The sequence below is a fragment of the Hesperophylax consimilis genome, chromosome 12 (assembly GCF_061612785.1).
Source record: "Hesperophylax consimilis isolate HC1 chromosome 12, BYU_Hcon_1.0, whole genome shotgun sequence".
Taxonomy (NCBI): Eukaryota; Metazoa; Arthropoda; class Insecta; order Trichoptera; family Limnephilidae; genus Hesperophylax; species Hesperophylax consimilis.
In genome coordinates, this window is record NC_142847.1 from 2,883,803 (window position 1) to 2,904,702 (window position 20,900).

General features: G+C 34.8%; 1 protein-coding gene across 1 annotated transcript in view; it reads right to left on the reverse strand.

Moving 5' to 3' along the window:
* The window catches only part of LOC149419013 (voltage-dependent T-type calcium channel subunit alpha-1G-like), a 281,206-nt gene that overhangs the window by 74,412 nt on the left and 185,894 nt on the right, over positions 1-20,900 (reverse strand). Inside the window, exons 2-4 of the mRNA XM_089637919.1 lie at positions 8,202-8,313; positions 6,693-6,826; positions 4,888-4,985 (exon numbers count right to left, since the gene is read on the reverse strand). Coding sequence (XP_089494045.1) covers positions 4,888-4,985; positions 6,693-6,826; positions 8,202-8,313 — 344 coding nt within the window. The remainder of the gene's footprint in view (positions 1-4,887; positions 4,986-6,692; positions 6,827-8,201; positions 8,314-20,900) is intronic.

Sequence of the window (20,900 nt, forward strand, 5' to 3'; positions counted from 1 at the left end):
TAAAATAGAACCCTGGACCCTTGCAAGGGTCCTGGGTAAATAATAAAATTTATTTTAATATTAAAATTTGAGGTTTTACTCAATAAAGTTATTCAAAAAATAAATATTTATCGTTTTTTTGGCGGGAATAAGGATTTCAACCGAGCGGAAAAAATAAAGGAAGAGAAGGCTGAAAGGGTTAAAATTAAGTAATTTATAGTCATTTATTAAAAATATCAACTCTAAAATCTGTTTAGATTGAACTCACCTGCAGTTCCTAACTTCCAAGCATTAAGTTAAACAACGTATCAAACTTCGCCGACGTAAACTAATATTGAGGCCTAATTAATAATGTACACTGTACACCTCAGTAAGTGGTTTGTTTTAGCGCTGATAAATCCGCTTATTTGAAGCATCCCACCTTGAAGGATCATCCCCTAATCACCAGAATAAACGTTTAATTGGAGGGGCACATTGTTACTAGACTTGCGAGAGAAGGAGGGGTGAGTAGCGAGTGGTTGATTTAACGACTAAGCAAATACTCTTATACGGAGGTAGGCCTGAATAAAGATTTCTAGGTCTAAATTTGACGTTACAAATAATTACTGTTAGGTTTGCGTTGATAGATACTGTTAATGTTTATAAATCCTTTTGTTTGTTAAATACACGTTGTAACGTGTTCTATGAACTGTAAATCAAATCCACAAGAAATAAGACAGTGTAAATCTCATTCAATTGGGTTTGAAAAATCACGGGAAATGTGGAATGATGGAAAGAGCCTACCTTGAATTCCCATGAATCCCAGCAGTAGGGCTGTAGACGAACTTTCACTGTTCCGATTTCCTCCAAAACGAGATAATCTTGAATATGAATTTGATATATGCAAACAGAGTACAAAGCATGTGAATATGCGACGATGACACGACGATTACACCTTCTTTGCTACACGACACGAATACGAATGTTGTACTTGTGACAATTTACAAAGCAACAAATCATCTTCTTCTTTCCAAGTGTGGATAAGGCTGTTTTTAAGGAAGGAAATGGATAGTAGGTATGATAGTATATGATGGGAAAAATGGTAGGTATCCAAAACTGTTTCAATACTAAACACACGTACTTGAATTTGAATTATATTTTTGATTATGAATGAATGCGAGTCTTGGAAACGAAATTTAACCCACTTCCCGACATTCTATCGAGCTGAAACTCGGCAGATAGGCTCGTTGTCAGTAATAATGCATTAAATCAACCATCTTTTGGTGTCATTAACGTCCACACACACGGACATCTAAGCATTTTTCTGAAATTAGTCGATATTACAGCAATTTACGAAATAAATTTCGGGTCTACGCGATTGGCATTTGAAAAAGTCGATAGCGCGGTTGCTCCGATGCATGGGAAGGAAGGTTCAATCGTCAGCTAATAATTTTTTCAATAATTTTTAAAGTTTTAACAGACAAATATTTAGTTTTTCGGGATGATTTTGACTTAATCCAGGTTATTAAATAATTTAATAAATAAGGAAGTTTGTTCTTATTTTTGTGTATACCGTACAAGAGTCCAAACAACTCGTAACCAACTGAAGACAGCGGGGCTATGGCATCTACGATTGGGGTATATTGCGAGGCTAAAATAAGTGGGGAGAGGAAGTAGATGGGGAAGAGGAAGGTTGGGAAGTACCTGGTTATTGAGATATGGTCCATAAACATGCTAGAAACAATTTAAAACACTTAAACTCACTTCTACCACTTGTATCGGACTCTAAATCGCCATTAAGAAAATACAATTTTTAGATAATTTTTACTTTATACGCTCTAAATTATGCATTTTTTGTTGATAATAAGTAAAAATCAGCAATTATTTATTATTTATTCATTTATTCATTGATATATTAGGTTAGATCGCATAACTGTGTGCTCTTACAGAAATATTTATTACATTAATTATAATTATTCAAAAGCCAGCCCTTTGAGAGTGTCATGGCAGCCTCTTTATTATTAAAATCATTAGTTTTGTTTATTTATTTTTATTAATGACTATTATAACTAAACTCAGTTAATTGGTTGTCGGTGAATGCATTATGTGCAATATTCGTACGTATACCTGTGGAATGCATATAATTATTCAAGAACAACTTTTAATTTAAAAAAATGGACATTCCAGACTGAACAGTATTAAATCATATCCGACAAGCGATATAGTAGGTATCTTCATAATTTTATTAATTAATAATTATTTATGCATTGAAATGTGCATTTATTTTGTTCTGATGTTTGAGAGATGCTTAGATGAACGCGGAATTCTTTATTGGACCATTCGTAAAGCTATTTTTTTATTTGTACAATCATTTTCTTAGAATGGCCATACTTTTCGTAAAAAGTGCAACATTTTTTGTTCGAATAATAATAATATAATATGAACATAACATGTCTTATGGATAGATGTATTTTTCAAGCTAACTTGGAATTTATTCAACATTCGGTAAATTTCTTCTTTTTAAAGGCAATGCTCTAGAGGAATATATATTATTTAACTACTTTCAGCTTCACAAGTCATACAATCGTAATATCCCGTGATTTTTCACTGGTCTGCGCTAGTAGTATAATATTCAAAGTCATCCTCACTAGGGTTAGCGTTACATCACGATGTTTGGATTAAGTTAATTGAAACATTGGAAAAGGAGTGATTGTTCCGAATTGATCGGTTTTAAATCAATAAATACTTAGAACGGGTTGATTCACAAGATTTGAACAAAGGTGAAATTTTAGTTCTGTGAAGGTACTTTTCAAGTTTTGTTAATGTCCAAGTACAGTCAAACAGCCAACCCATGATAAAATAATAACAGAACTTGGATTTTGCTTTGAAATTTGATAAATTGTTCAAATTTTGAGAAACAATCCTTTCAAAGACACCTAGTACCTGGTACCTAGTACCCTAGTTCCCACCTAGTACCCTAGTTAAACGTGAATTTCAATAATACTCCGGGTAAGATTATTGCGTTTATTAAACCGAATACCTACAACCGTACGGATACAACTTAACTAGGTGTGATGTGCGTGAGAGAGAGAGAGATCTACCAACTACGTTCGTATTTATAGCTTCAACTATCTATCTCGCTCTGTACTGACAGATTCAACACAACTACCTATTTATCCCAAAGTTTACCCTTTCTTTGGCCTGCCAAAAAAACGTTTGTCCATTCTCCCAGCGCCAGAAAAGGTCGATATCTCTCATAAAGTGCTGTGTTTCTTAGAGCTTAAGTACTTCCATCGTTTAAAAAGTTGGTGTCTCTCTTTGGGACTAAGACCTCGGGTTCAACAAGTTCCTCGTCCCAACTTCAAAAAGATTCCCAGGCAAGTAAACTGTTCTTTGCGGGTTTCGGATTTTCAAACTTTTAATTTTGAAACTGCTTTTGTAGAAAATGACTTGAGTATTAAAAAGAAAAGCCATTTTTTCTGATCACGTTGAAAATTGGCTTCAGCTAGTTTTGTTTAATTTATCATCATTTCCTTTAGTATTTCATAACAGTTATTTGTGAACTTACAAATATTATTGATAAAATTCTGCATTCTTAAAATAACTAAATGAGATAATATTTATAATAACATCGGCTACGACGACGCATATGTTTGAACGAAAAAAGAGCCACGAGCAAAAAACTGTGTGAATAAAAGTAACCTATATACGAGTAGTAGAAACGACCCGTTCTCATGTGACAAATATCAACTTTCTAGAAATGTTGGGCGAGCATTTGTTGTCCTTAGAGCATCTTCCATTTAAATACCGGTAAATCGAAGACAGCATTCCCACCCGATGCCTGTGCTCCAGATTCGATGGTTTTATAAGGTATTTTGGGGCTCCAAACCAAAGGTGGCTGCCAAATAACACCGTGGGGCGCAATCACGATTTGTACTGGGTTAGTTTTGTACTATGAAAGTATCTGTGGATAATGTACATACGCTATTGCTTTAGTTAAACGCTTTATACAAAATGTTGCTTTACCGACGGCCTTCGTATTCAAGGGGTAAGGCTCTCGACTAGCAATACGAAGGTCGCGGGTTCAAATAACGGCGTGCGCAAGTGAATTTTATTTGATTAAATTGTGTTATTTCACAATTTATTCATCCAAAATAATATTTGGTATACTTGATTCGAAGATACTCTCAGTATCGCCCTGGTGTATAACTAGTCTATTCAGAATTGAAAAGTTCCATGGGATGGCTTTAGACGTGTTTGGTGACCAGATCTGAATAATCAGATACCCTCCACCTTCCTCTTCCCCATATCCTTCCCTTCCCTGCTACCTTCAGCCTCACAAGTCTCACAGTCTCACCACCTCACCCCGATTGGGGATGCCATAATCTCACTGGCTCCAGACGCTTGGAAGCAGTGAGACTATGGCATATCTTGTACGGTATGTAATATATGTCGTTTGAAATTTTGATTAAAAACCAGATGGGAACCTTTATGAGGAAATAATTTCTAACGAGCTAGTTTTATCAAATGCTGAAGTTTTCGCTTGATTGAGAATTTTATGAAAAGCTTACTTAAACAAATATTTTATTTATTTATTAGTTACTTTTTTATTTGATTTATTTGCGAAGATTCCCATACGTAGGCACTTTAAGTAACATACAAAAGAAAATAGTTTTTTTTCCACTGAATAGGTAAACTGATGTTCAGTAAATAGTTCCAATTTTTCATGGTTAAATCACAAAAAGAGCAGATTAAAAATAAAATAAAAGTTATCATCTTTTTTACTCATTGGCCAATATTTTAATCATTTTGTACAATGAATTGCAGAGAAATTCTTCTGCCGAGTAAATGGATTAGATGTGGTTTGAAGTGTTAGTGGTGGCAGTGAAGTAGATGACACAAGACATGACATAGTAACAAGTAACTTACTCGGTATCCTGTTGATCGCACGCAGAGGCCTGAGCACCCGGATTGTTCTGATGGCTGACAAGTTCATGTTCTCCACGTGCAAACAGTACTCCAGGGCGCTATAGGGACAAATAAACACATTATTATAAACAAACTCGAAACACAATAACACAGAAAAATCAAAGGTTACGGTCGCAACTCGAAAGTGAACCCAGAGAATCTACCACTGTGAAATCAATAACTTTACAATACCGAATAATCAAATGATTTTATACCGGAGCCCCTAAATACCTGAAAAAAACCCCTGACTCTGTGCAAAAACGGGCGGTCCGTTTGATAGATTCCCTTAACAAACGTCTTAACAAACGGACTGCAATCTTTAGAGCACAGGCGTCGGGTAGGTATGCTGTCCTTATTCTATCGGTATTACAATGGAAGATGCTCTGAGGAACTAGCGTCATTGATCCCTTCCGCACCGGTGCGTAGTCGGGATACACGCCAAACGCGCGCCCAACATTTGTACACGGTTGACATTTGTCACATGAGAACGGGTCGCTTCTACGATTCGTTCTTGAGTTCAACAGCTCGGCTGTGGAACGAACTGCCGGCCTCTGTGTTTCCTCCCTCCTACAACATGGGACTCTTCAAGACCCATGTTCACTCCTTTCTCTCCACAAAAAGACCCTCCACACAGCATCCCCAAAGATGACATAGGCCCTGAGGGAAATTATTTTCTTCAGGGCCTCCTGTGTGGAGTTAATATATAAAAAAAATATAAAAAAATACCGATTTCCCGAACACGACAGCCCCACTGTTATCTAGACAGTTGTGTATAAAGCCTAAAAATCAGAATTCGATATACGCTGGGAATATTGGCACATCTCTCTGTGATTTGATGATCCTTAACGTCGTACGGCTACGTATAAGTAAAAATACTAATAAATTGACAATGTTGAATTGAAATATTTACTTGTAAATACTTTTTGACAATAAAAGGGGATTTATTAGTTATGAGGTCATTAGACATAACTAAGAACTGTTGTTTCTCAGAGATGGAACGGAATCAATTGATTGCGTCTTACGTGAAATAATTAAGTCTGTGGATCGTGTACACGTTTTTTTCAGTTCTAAGAGCTTTATTAGTTCACTCCCATTCATAAATAAGCCAGTTTTTTTGCATAACGAACGACATTATCCAAAAAGTCGTGTACATTGACAGTTTTTGTTAACCGACTCTCGGAATCATTTTCTGACCATGCTCATAACTGATCATAAATGACGTATTTCGTCAATATCGTATTGACAGGGCTTTATTGATCGGAAAATCTCTGACCACTGAGGGCTATTGAGACCTAAATATTTTCAGTCATTTTTATCCATCTCGTACTTCAATTTAAGAATTACCAATATTATTTATTTATTATTACGAATGTGTGATATACATAATGATTTTGTGGAACAGTAATCATGAAGTAAATTTTTCTATTTAAATTATTCTACGCCAGCATTAATTACTATCATTGAGGTATGTTATTATAGCCTTCTTGTATTATCTAAATCATTCAGTTCTGATTTTGTTGTTGATATTGCATTGCTGATAAGTTCTAGTTTGTAAATGAAAGGTTATATTATTAGACCGAGTAAATGGTACATTTTAAATTGCTACCGAAAATTAATTCGTTAACTTAAAAATAAAATAAAAATACCTTCGTCTATCTATTGGACTGGTAGCAAACAAATCAAACCCTTAGAAAATCAGTTCACGAAAATGAGTTTGAAGAGGAGGGGAGAAACTACCGAAGAAGTAATAGACAAAAGTTTTTTACCCGGCCAAAACTATGAAGAAGTCCAGTCGGTTCCAGGAGTCGGCCAGGTAGGTGGACTTTCCGTACACTCCCATCGCCACCATCTTGATGGTCATCTCCAGGGAGAAGAACGCGAAGATGATGTCGTCGAACATCTAAAAACAAACATACATTGCATTACTGTAAAGCGTATCACATTTGTACGTCGCACACTAACTCTGTGTGAAACTTGGTACCTACTACGGTAATGATTTATAATAAATACATAACACAATATGGCGTACGAAGTAATGCACCAATTTCACCAAAGTAGCACTAAATCAGGTACTATGTATTTATATTCATAGTTTATGTTTCATAGTTTATATTTCTATCTATATATATAGTTATTGTTTTTACATTTTAGCAGTAGTTCAAGAAATGAGCGCGGTATATATTCGTATTGCCGTATAATATAATTTGTTCTGAATTCATGTTTTAATTCAGTGAAAACAATCATGCACATAATTTATTACACATTCTAGTTACAACGCTTACCTCATACTCTGTAAATTTTAATATTTTATGTTACCAGGTTAATTCGGTAAATCCGATTATAATATATGCTACCAGATTAATTTTATCTACTTCTCACAAAACAATGTATGTGTACTTATATTTATTATATACATTTTCTTTATTACACAACTTAGTTTCAGAGAAAAATGAAACTTTTTTTTTTTTGGTTTTTGTTATGTAATTATGTACATTTCAGTAATAATATGAACTAAACATGTCAATTTGTCTGTCCTAGAACGGGAAACTTTCCTAGTTGGACAGGCAAAGCATCCAATATGTAATATGTACTTTCTTTTGATAAATAAATAAATAAATAAAATAAATAAATAAATTACAAACTTGCCAGAACAGACTTTTGCAACATTGTAATTTATGATTAACATGTCTCTTGGACTGGAAAACATGTACTACTGCAAGTAGTCAACACCAAAAGCCACACACGAAGAAAAATAAGTATTATGGATCTCCTCAAATTATTGGTAATCCGGTTAAAAACGGGATTGAAGGCTTTAGAATTGATTGATCAGGAAACATGAATTGAATTTATAAATTGTAATAATATCGGAATACATGTTCACGCACCTGCGTTTCTCTTGATAATGAATGATGACGGAATGCGAAAACGCTAGGATTTTTATGAGCACGTGTTCCGACATCGTAAGAAAACATTTGTATTTTACTAAAAAAATATCAGTAAACCTTTCAATTCATTCGTTAAGGGCCAGAAATTTCTTTATTAATGGGTTTAAGAATAATTAAAGAGGTTCTTAATAAATTAGCAATATTTTTTATCAGTAACCCACACAGCATCCCCAAAGATGACATAAGCCCTGAGTTTCCCTGCTTTTAAATGTTATATGAGGTAAAAGGAAATACGTGAGGAATAGACGTTTAAAACAAAGTTTGGAAAGTCAAGTCTTTTTTTCAACAAGATAATATACTCGTAGTTTAGAATGATTTAAGTATAATTACCTGCAGTATCTTGCAGCGGTTTGTGACGCACTGGTCATCTACACAAGGCTGGTACATTCCCAGGGTAACGCAGTTCAGCAGGATCACAAGCATGGAGACGCGCTCGAACCACGTATATTTGTGCAGTTAAGGATTGTACTCGATATAACATTTACATATAAAAATATACATTTATTTAAAAACACATTTTTGGACTTGACAATAATTTTGATTACGTGATCTATCATCATCCTAATGGTGAGAAACCATTAAGATTTCGATCCACCACTCAAGATAACTCATTTACACTGTTGATGCACCATTCTGAAATGAACTGCCTTCTTTAACTTTTGTTTTACAAAAAAGTTATTAAACCATTACAATGAAAGTCAAAATCTTAACGACGTAAGTGACGAAGCCATGCACACAAATATGCGACGCACGGCCCTGTGTATTGGACAGACCTACGGTTGAATTTTCCCTAGCAACTCCTTACAATAAAGTAGGAATCTTAAAAACATAAGGTATGAAGTCGTGTAAAAACAATATTTAGCGCACGGCCGGCGTAATGGACAGACTTACGTTCGAATTTGCCGTAGCAAGCCTAGAAAAATTATCTTTCCGTGGGGTTTATTTTAATTATTACGTATTGCTAAAATCTTAAATATTTCTTAATTCATCGTCTGGAAAAATTAAATATTGTGCTTATTTTTCAAACCGTGTTATATAATATATTTTAATGGTAAGGTAATGTTTTTATTGATCTTAAATATAAATAACTTATATCCATGGGGATTGGTCTTAAAATATACATAGCTGTACCCTGCAACAAGTTGCTGTGGCTCATCCTATCTGTGCAGATAGAGAAACATTGGGTCGTGCTGTTTTTACGTCCAACAGATAACGCTGTTTTTTTTTTTTTAAAGCATGTTTGTCCAACAGATGGCGCTGTTTTTTTTTTAAGTGTATTTTTACCTGCCACATGTGAAATCTATATAATATATATAAAAACACACATGTATTTGAATGCAACGCTATGTCAAAATTTCATTGCAATCGGCGAAGAAAACTTACGAGATTTAAGATTTTGAACAAACGAACATTTACATTTTTATTTATATAGATAGATTACTCTGAATGGCGTTGGTTGTGAATCCAACATGTAAATACGTAAATGAGTTATTTAATTACCCTACTAGCATACCTTTTACCTGCAGGCGTATACATAGTGGGTTGACCACCTCATTCATTTCTCTTGGCACACGCTTCCAGATTCATCCATATTCATACATCGTCTTCAATATAATATACTCTTCTACAATTGAGACACAATCCAATTCAAGGAACCGATCGTGTCATTTTTACCTCGGGAGCCCTTCATTCTTATACCATTGCCTTTCGCGTAAAATATTATCTCTAAATAGTGTAAAATAAAGTCACTATCCGCGTCTGCCTGTTTGTGTGCTTAGTTCTTCTAAACTGCCGAACGGATTTTGATAATATTTTCATTACCATTTAGAGAATTTCTTCCAGACGGTTTACATATATGATACATGTATATAACATTTACAAAAAGTGGAGAAAAGTCGATGTTTTACAATCAAGTCGTAAAAATATATATTTCTGGTACTACATTGCTAACGATGGCTAAACCATATGCGATATATCAAAATAATGTATTACGGAATCGTATATTTATTTATTTATTTAATAACAACGGTATAAATATACCATAAACAACAAATCAAATACAATGACATCAGGAAGTATAAAATGATCAGAAACTCTATAATGATATTAAAGTAAGAGATGCAGGTACACGCAAAACTTCTAAGTAGACTTTCTAGGTTTAATTAATATTTATTGAAAATATATGATATTGTAGCCTTCTTGCAGTTAAATAAATCCGCTACATCTGCTTATCTATTACTAACTTCATGTAATTTAGGTATAAGTGAGTATTTTCAATACTCAACCCTGGTATTGATACATTTAAACATTATTTTGGAACGAGTAGCTCGCGCAATACATGAAATTCATTAGGTTTAAGTAAATTAGGGCTGTCTATACTACCATTTACGATTTTGAACATAAATATTATGTCGGAAAATGTATATCTTAAAAAGGCCTACAGAAAAGTTCACGATATATATGTCTAAGTCCCATAGACATATGAATATTAGTAGACCTGCCCTAAGTGATTAAAAGCGTATTATCCCCACTCCCCATACCGGTTCCATTGGAGCCGGCTGAGCTCGCGTATGGCCTCAAGTGAAATTTGAAATCGTGACGTCATCATTCTTGTGCGAACTATGGTCGAGGCATCATCGGTTCATTTTACGAAATAACACGGCAAAATGTTGACTTGTGCTATGAAAACTTGTAAAAATAGATGTGAAAAAGAGAATAAACCCAATTGTCGTATTACATTCCATATATAAGCATTATTTTACTTTATTTTAACCATATTCACATCGTATAATATGAATCAGTTGTTACTATCACATCGAGAAACGTCTGGACGCGAAACACAAAGCTGGTTGGTTGCTGGGAAGTAAATTATGAACATTTATAAAAGTGTCTTAACAAAATACTTAAACGAAATATTCGACTCTGAAAATAGAACCGAATTTTTTTGCCGAATTTGGACTTCGCAAATTTGTTCATAACGTGGCGAGTAATTTGCGCTCCCATGTAAAAATGTCTATTCATTCAAAAGCAGATTTTACTTTTAAGAAGTAAATGGTGATATTATAATGCGAGATGCCTATTTACTGTCAGATTGATTTATTGACGAATCACAGTCAGCCTTACGCCCTTCGTTCTTCAACAGTTGATTTTACCCCTCGCCATTATCTTCTCGTCTATTAATTCCTATGTCTGTGCTAAGTCCTAAGGATAACCCCCAGCAACGCCGGGTTCAAGTCAGCTGGTTTGTTATTTAAAAGTGACTTTCTAAAGGCTTTTGGATTAAAAAACAAAAACCACAAATAAATAAATAGTTCTTTAATAGATGCAAAATTACTTTGTGGCGTCATTTAATCATATGAAAATGAAACACTTTGTATACACCACTTTTAATTAATAATAATCTAAATGTTTCAATTAATTAAATTAAATTTTCTCTATCCTGTCAAAGAAGCCATTGGCTTTGAAACATGTAGATTATTATTAATTAAAAGTGGTCTGTACAAAGTGTTACATTTTCATATAAATAAATAGTTGCCTAATTAGCTTATTATTCCGGGTTGATGAAATAATGTATTTAATAATTATTATTTAAACATTTCTGGGAATATATAAATAATTATGCTTGTTTAAAAAATTGACTAGCCTTGATAAAAGTGTCAAAAGTGAAATTCGTTAAACCGATTGTCAGGGATTTGTGAACAAAATTTGAACCCCACGAGACAACGTCTTGAAGTGTGACGTGATGTGGCATTATGCCTGTAAAATAGAACCTTCCACAAGGTTAAATTACTCTCATACGAATATTTCATAAGTGTATTTCATCCCAACAACTTGGCAGGTTCTCAGAGTATTAATTAGGAAGCAAAATTCTCGGATTTATTTCTATTATCTAGGAGACAATATTAGTGTTATTTCTTTTATTTTCGATTAACATTGTCAAATTCTTTAAAAATAAAACCACCTTTTTTGCTTCTGCATGATGACAATGAGATCATTTAAAAAAAGCCCTTTGAGATCAGCCCTCACCGTTAGATAGTTCTTGCCGCTTCAGAGAACATTTTATTTTGTTAATGGTTAAGTTTCTATTTATTTTAGTTATTAAATTTATCAAAAACGCTCTTAATGAATGTTGTTCAATACGGAATAGATTATTTTGAGACATTACTAAAACCAATATATATATAGGTTTCTCCAATTTATATAAGTATAAGTTTGCTTAGTTCTGAATACAAATACACAAAATAAATTATATAAATTGGAGAAACCTCCCAATTAATTTTTTTTTTTAAATGCAGATTTTTTTCAATATTTTTTATCTATTCCACGCATTGATGTATTATACTAGATTGGCCCTGTCTATATTAAATCCATTTTAAAAATGACCCCACATAGCGCGTACGTCACAAATATGGAGATGAACTTAACAACCCAACTCTGTTTAAACTCTTTGTACAACCGTTCAAACTCGTAAGCGAAACCACGGAGAATTTGTTGTCAGAGGTGCTGTAATATGGACATAAAACCAAAAAGAAACTAATGCTGCCGACAGACGTAGCTATAAAAGATCAAAAGTTAATTGGCTTGGCGTATTTCGGCATATCGCTCGCCATACATTTCAATTGGAAATGTAATAGGAAAAAAGTAAAAAAAGAAAAAAGTATTAGGAGAGTATGTGAATCCTAATTAGATGTAAGAAGACGTGGATCGCACAAGTAAAACAAACAATAGAATTGGATCTTGGCAAGAGTTGTATGCCTTTCCCTTTAACACGTGTTTCTGCATTCCTCTACTCAATTACCTGCCCTTGTCTGATAGTGCGCAGTACCAACATTTAGTGGCATTGCAACAATTTATTTATAAATTACCATTCTCTTATAAAAACCGGCGCAGAGAACATATCCCATCGGTGCGTTTAATTCAAATAATTTACGGAAGCTTGTGCAATGATAACCGGCATTGCCTCTCAAAGCCATAATGTCAATCTCAAAGACAAAGATTAAGCCAGAATCCTTTTCCAATTCTAACTGTTAACCACACATTAAAACTGCAAAAATTATTTGGATACAATATTGTGACTCCAAGATGTATTGAATGTATGGAAGCAAGTGTGGTCCATTATACATTGGATGGTTCTACTTAGACATTCTCTGCCCACGTCTGGGGAGAAATAGCAATAGGTTAGTTAATTAGTCAAATAGTGTCGATCTGATAAAATATAATAATGAGACCTTAAAACCCTTTGAACGCATTAATTAACAATTAACAAAGCGTAGATTCATGTGTCTACAGAATTATTTCGTCCATGCGAATAATAATATAACGCCTGCGAAATTTCATATTAACAATATCAAAGCGAGCTTTAAATTCTCCATATCATCCAAGACATACTGAAAATTATACTAAATACGCAAGAAATATTTATGTCTTTTACGCCCCCGGAGAATTGATAATTTAATAACCGTGTATTTCCTAGAAACTAGCTGATGTATTATTCTGTGTTTACATGTGTAAGTGATTTAATTTTCATTACCAAAGGGACACGCAGAACTCGCGTTCCTTCAAGCATTTCCCTACATGTCTCGGGATACGAATAATTATGGTCTCCTCATAAATTCCAGACAGGTTTCCGAGAATTCATTACGCATTCGAATGTTTGAAATTATTTCATGTGATATATTTAGGGAATAAGTTATGAAACAAATAAAACTGAAAATATGGTAATTCTTACAATTATTTATAACTGCTGTAAGCAATTTTAAAGAATCCAATGAAATTATCTTGTCTCCTTCAATAAGTAATTCACTTGAACGGACAATGACAGATTTCTCGATAAAAGATGATTGAACTGCTCTAAAAGAAAAAATAATTGCAATCTTTGAAATGCTTTAATGTTAAGTACTAGCATACTTCTTACATTTGAGAAAAATAAACAATGTTGTTTACAGTCAATTGCTTCATGTAAATCATTATTTTTTTCCACTATCCCTTGCGCTTAAACCAACATTCCGAGATTGAGAAGTAATAAATTATTACATACAACATTTATTTATCAACATACAATTTAAGAATGTCCACCAAATTCAAAAAAGTTATATGGTTTTGTTATATGTTGGAACATCAAAACCGGTGATCGTTACAATACCATCGATACATACTTGCCCCACGTTGGGCGCCAAAATGTAACTTTGATCTGTGTTCTACAATAATGATAAGATTTATTTGAAAATAATGAAGCTAACAGTATTTAAAGATTCAACGATCTTAAATCTAGATTATTACTCTAAATTTTGTTATATATAAATATTTCAGAGTGTGGATGTAATTCGAAGAGTTTTCATCAGATTAAAATAACTTTAAATTTACAGGCGTGATTACTACTATAATCATTTCAGAAGGTAAATTAATATATCTATAAACATAAAACATTTTAAGGGGCAGCGTGTCATTTTTAAACATAATAGCAAAAGTTAAAGGATTAAAGCAAAACATAAATCAAGTGAAAATTGTGAACTATAACAGCTAATAGTCTCGTTCGCATTTTCCGTTAGGTAGCCATTCCGCCAACTCTCAGAGAACCCACTCGCCGACCTTCCTTGATACCGTTAAAACCTCTTAGATTATAAGGCCGGGACACTGAATTAAATCAGCCTCCTAACTTGTGTGGGAATCTCCAAAAATGTATTTGTATTTATTTTTTTAAATTAACTAAAACATTTTTTATTTTATCAAATAAAAGTAAATTGAAAAACAATTTAAAACGATTTTTTTTGTAAAATCCCATGCAAATTAGTAGGCTGCTTTGAATGAGTGTCCCGGCCTTGTGATCTTTGATACGGCTCGTTGGACGTTTAAGGGACGTTTTGATACCGCTCGTTGAAGATCAAAGTCATGTATAACGTTCTGTTTTCATCAATGCCGACAGCTGTAGTATTACGGCGACAAGGCCTGATATGTATTTGTGGCGTTCTCAGCCGAAGGCAGCATCAACTGGAAAGGTCCCGTGAACTTTATTACGTATTGCAATACGTAATTACATTACATGCGCCAAAATTCCAATAAGACGTGGAATTATGTTCATGGGCGCTTCCTGAATGCCACCCTCTGAAGGTAAAAGCATGATTTCTATTTCGAGGGCTCATGAGCACTGTTAAATTGCAATCCCTGTGATAAGATGGTAGGCTAGGTTCTATAGTAAAGTAATCAAACTGTAAAATGAATTTAGTAGCCAAACAAAAAAGTATTCGATTGACTGGGTACAAATTACATTTTACACACTTATTACAAAATTGTCAACAGTTCAAGACTCACCCCCCATTGTGACCGATCTAGGAGCTAACTATACTACTGTGATGCTGAACGGGCATATCGGGTATATCCGGCCCAAGGGACATGCATAGAAGTAGAGGTCGTTGAAGAACGATGCAGGAACAGCCTGCGGTCGATGTCCGGCCCAAAGAACATTCGTAGGAGTAGAAGTCATCGAGGAACGATGCAGGAACAGCCTGCGGTCGATGTCCGGCCCAAAGAACATTCGTAGGAGTAGAAGTCGTTGAGGAACGATGCAGGAACAGCCTGCGGTCGATGTCCGGCTGAAAGGACATTTGTAGGAGTAGAAGTCGTTGAGGAACGATGCAGGAACAGCCTGCGGTCGATGTCCGGCCCAAAGAACATTCGTAGGAGTAGAAGTCGTTGAGGAACGATGCAGGAACAGCCTGCGGTCGATGTCCGGCCCAAAGAACATTCGTAGGAGTAGAAGTCGTCGAGGAACGATGCAGGAACAGCCTGCGGTCGATGTCCGGCCCAAAGAACATTCGTAGGAGTAGAAGTCGTCGAGGAACGATGCAGGAACAGCCTGCGGTCGATGTCCAGCCCAAAGAACATTCGTAGGAGTAGAAGTCGTTGAGGAACGATGCAGGAACAGCCTGCGGTCAATGTCCGGCTGAAAGGACATTCGTAGGAGTAGAAGTCGTTGAGGAACGATGCAGGAACAGCCTGCGGTCGATGTCCGGCCCAAAGAACATTCGTAGGAGTAGAAGTCGTTGAGGAACGATGCAGGAACAGCCTGCGGTCGATGTCCGGCTGAAAGGACATTCGTAGGAGTAGAAGTCGTTGAGGAACGATGCAGGAACAGCCTGCGGACGAGGTCCGGCCCAATGGACATTTGTCTACTTAGGTGGGGTGATGATATGATGCTTGTGGAGAATAAAAATAAGGTTCTGAGCCATCCGGCTACGTTGGCAAAAACAGGTTGTCTACGTTTCTAGGCATCCGAGTCTATGATTGACTTGATAACACACGTTATATATTTCGCACCGCATGGCGGCGATCAAGTTTCAACACTTTTAAATCGAACTCGCGTTCAACATGTCTCAAATGGACCGCGAGTCTCGCCAATCGCAACCGTGGTTCCACATTGAATAAAATAAAACACCAACTTGGTTTTCAGACTTCCGCCATTATAAAACGATTGCGACTGTCTCCACGAAGCGGCCCGTCTTGCCACTTCCTAGCGAGAGTGAACCGGCTTTTTTCTGCTTCCGCGGAAGTTTTGGTCGCACCAAAAAACCATAAACAATTCCACGGAAAAGAAAAATAAATAAGTACCTGATTACCAGTACATCAATTAAGCACTTTACGCATCTGCATCATAACAGTAGTATCGATATTATTGTAACGATGGCTGTGGTTTAATGTTCCAATACGTTACAATGTATGTTCAAGAAAACTTAACATTTTTACATTTTACAAAATGATATCACAACACATTGAAAATAGGTTATCGCTACTTTAGGCTCACTACATACTCCAATTAATGATGAAAGAGTTGCTGGCTCAAAACAATTCTTAAAATGTCCGACGGTTTTTCACAAAAGTTTTCCTAGTTGTCATCGATTATTTAATAGGAATACTATAAATATCATGGTCATTTTGTTGAGATCTGATTACCGGAATTTTAATAGTATTGTATTTTAATTACTGACTTTTCAGAAGCATAATCTTATCGCATTTCCAGCACATTTCACATATCTAGTTCATAACATAGTTCAGTTGATAAATTTTGGCCTTAGGAAGTATTGTTTGCTAATCATAACAGCGTTGTGAACATTTTCGTCACTTGAGTTGTTTCGAGAATATTTCATAGAATTCGCATGATTTATAAGACTTGAAAAACGGCCCTTTGCTGCCATTCTGTAACAGAGTAAAGGTTCTAAGGACAATGCTATTTGGTTTATTTATGAAGGTTGAAAATATAAAACAATACATAACTAAGCATTTAGCAGTACCCACAAATATTTGTTTAGGAAATTTTAGACAAAAATCTAATTACAATATTTTAGTATTAATTTATGTAAAAACGTTACTAAATAGTACATAAAAACGTGATTTCAATCTAGGAAAATTGATTTAATAGATCGAAAAAATATTTATTAATTTTGTATGTAAACTTCCCAATATTGTAACATTTAAACTCATTCATCATATTTTATTACACATTTGTGGGGATGAAATAAAAGATGATGTCAATTTAGCATTTATTTGCAAGTGAAGATACACGTGTATTATAAAAATTAATAGAAATACACTTCAAAACCCAAGACTCTATAATTTAAGGAATGAATATATCTCAGGTCGTATACGAGGTTCCTATAGAATCGCTTGTAAGTTGGTCCAATCGCAAAGCATTTATTTCTTTACATGTGACATTATAAAACTAGAAGTACTAAACTAGATATACAATTTTCGGGTGCCATGTGAGTCAAATGATTGACATCACAAATTATAATAAAATTAGAATCAAATAGACTAGATGACTCCTTTCCGTGTCGTCCGAAGAATCACCCATCAGTCGTGTCCAGAAAGACTCTCCGCTGAGCGCTCAAAAATGTAAATGTATGTCACAGTGTTGAAAATGAGGAGAATAAATAGTTTTTATAAACCAAATGATTTACAATTAGGTCCTTTCGTTTTTGTTTCATTGAGCGACTCCTTTTTATCAATCAGCAATTTAGTTATTTAGATCCAAAAACCGTCTTTAAAAGGCTTCTAATTGTATTCCTATTTTAAAATACAAAGCTTCCAAGGAATTGAATACGTAATAAAAGTTTGCCCACAAATTGATGAGAATATTTAAAAATCAATTTTTCGAAGGCCGCAAGCAGCAATAAACCTACAGCGATACTTAGGCTGACGTTCATCTCGCGATACAAAGGCTCTATTTCTGTCATAAAGGAAGAGACTTCGGAAAATGAGAACCTTGCATCATTATTGGAGATCAAACCAGATAAAAGTTACAAAGGTGATGTGTCAACGTTAAAAAATGTGATTTTTAAGTGTGAGTTACGGAGAAATTCTAGGCAAAAGATAAACCTATTGATACTTGCGTAATTGCGACACTTTTAAATACAAACAAATACTTGCGTAACTTTTTCTACTAGTAGTGTTTATTATGAACATAACGCAAACTGAACGTTGTAAACCAAATTAAGAGGATTAAGGCAGGCAGTACTTAAATACTCCACACAAATAAACAAACTTTTCACTACAATTTTTAATATTCACCATCTGTTCTGTTGATGGACACTGGACAAATCAGTCACGGTAGTAACTTAATAGTTTAAAATAATGCTATTTCTCTGCAAGATGGACAAAGAGAATTGAAAATAACAAACTTAGCAAGCTCATTGCTTCATCCACATTCGTACGTTGTATAATACTTTCTATTATTTTGACTCTTGAAATGATTCGATTGTTTCACTTCTTCCTGGGAGTCCCCGAGTTCTCATTTTCTCGTATTATACTCTCTTGACACTGCTTTATTTGTCTACCCCATTAAATAAAGAATATCACAAAAGTGCCTTGCGGGCGTGTTTCGTGATCCAAATATTTGCCTAATCGAGGATTACATTTCCAATACAAAACTGTGTTCAAATGGGATGGAGATCTACGATGTCTGGCGAGTATAAGTGAGACAGAGCGCTGCGCTACAGGGATGTGGAACATTTGTTTCCATTCAAATTAGCGTGAAAGAAACATCCAGTGTTATTTTTACATCTAGTTGAATTTCGATTTTGTTTTTGTGAATGAATGAATGCAAATCTTGGAAATTGGAAAGTGGAAATTAGCTCACTTTCTGACATTCGATCGAGCTGAAATTAGCACACTTTCTGACATTCGATCGAGCTGAAATTAGCTCACTTTCTGACATTCGATCGAGCTGAAATTAGTTCCCTTTCTGACATTCGATCGTGCTGAAATTAACTCACTTTTTGACATTTGATCGAGCTGAAATTAACTCACTTTCTGACATTTGATCGAGCTGAAATTAACTCACTTTCTGACATTCGATCGAGCTAAAATTAGTTCACTTTCTGACATTCGATTGAGCTGAAGTTAACTCACTCAGGAAATGTAATCGAGGATTACATTTCCAATACAAAACTGTGTTCAAATGGGATGGAGATCTACGATGTCTGGCGAGTATAAGTGAGACAGAGCGCTGCGCTACAGGGATGTGGAACATTTGTTTCCATTCAAATTAGCGTGAAAGAAACATCCAGTGTTATTTTTACATCTAGTTGAATTTCGATTTTGTTTTTGTGAATGAATGAATGCAAATCTTGGAAATTGGAAAGTGGAAATTAGCTCACTTTCTGACATTCGATCGAGCTGAAATTAGCACACTTTCTGACATTCGATCGAGCTGAAATTAGCTCACTTTCTGACATTCGATCGAGCTGAAATTAGTTCCCTTTCTGACATTCGATCGTGCTGAAATTAACTCACTTTTTGACATTTGATCGAGCTGAAATTAACTCACTTTCTGACATTTGATCGAGCTGAAATTAACTCACTTTCTGACATTCGATCGAGCTAAAATTAGTTCACTTTCTGACATTCGATTGAGCTGAAGTTAACTCACTCAGGAAATGTAATCGAGGATTACATTTCCAATACAAAACTGTGTTCAAATGGGATGGAGATCTACGATGTCTGGCGAGTATAAGTGAGACAGAGCGCTGCGCTACAGGGATGTGGAACATTTGTTTCCATTCAAATTAGCGTGAAAGAAACATCCAGTGTTATTTTTACATCTAGTTGAATTTCGATTTTGTTTTTGTAAATGAATGAATGCAAATCTTGGAAATTGGAAAGTGGAAATTAACTCACTTTCTGACATTCGATCGAGCTGAAATTAACTCACTTTCTGACATTCGATCGAGCTGAAATCAACTCACTTTCTGACATTCGATCGAGCTGAAGTTAACTCACTTTCTGACATTCGATCGAGCTGAAATTAACTTACATTTTTGACATTCGATCGAGCTGAAATTTGGCAGATCAAGAAAAAACGCTGTGTATCGCTTGATTATTAAAAATGTCGCTCTTAACCCAATCGGGAATTGCCTCAGTTGTTAACGTGGTTGACTCCAATCCCTGGGGAGGGTGGTTCAATCCTCAGTCATAACATTTTGTTTATTAAACTTTTAAAAGATATTTTAAAAGTTCACAGCACTTAAGAGCAAGTCCCTGGGGAGGTAGGTTCAACCTTCAGTCAAACCAAAAACAAAAATTATATATTTTTAAATTCATCCGTTATTAAAAATAGATATATTGTAAACAAAAAATTGTTTTTTACGGGTAGATGTATTTATTCCATGGTCTACCCAAACTGAATAAATGAAATAATGTTTGATATTATCTACCGTGCAAAATATGTACATTAAAAACACTGTTTTTATTGAAATCGTAACTTTCGTTGAAATATTGTGAACAAAATTAAAAACGTAAAAAATGTGTACACAAAAAGGTTAATCAATCTGTTTATACAAATGAACACGCCAATCCTTCAAAAAAGCTTTGTAAAACGAGGTTAAATTCTCAATTCTAGTCGGATTTTTTTTTCACTTCCGAATTCCGAATAAGAAAGTCTTTCTGAATACGGAATAAATTGATTGGAAAATACTATCGGATTAGTCTAAGCTATTGAGCAGACCTTCTTGTCTGAAAAGAAATCCAGTTTACACGCCT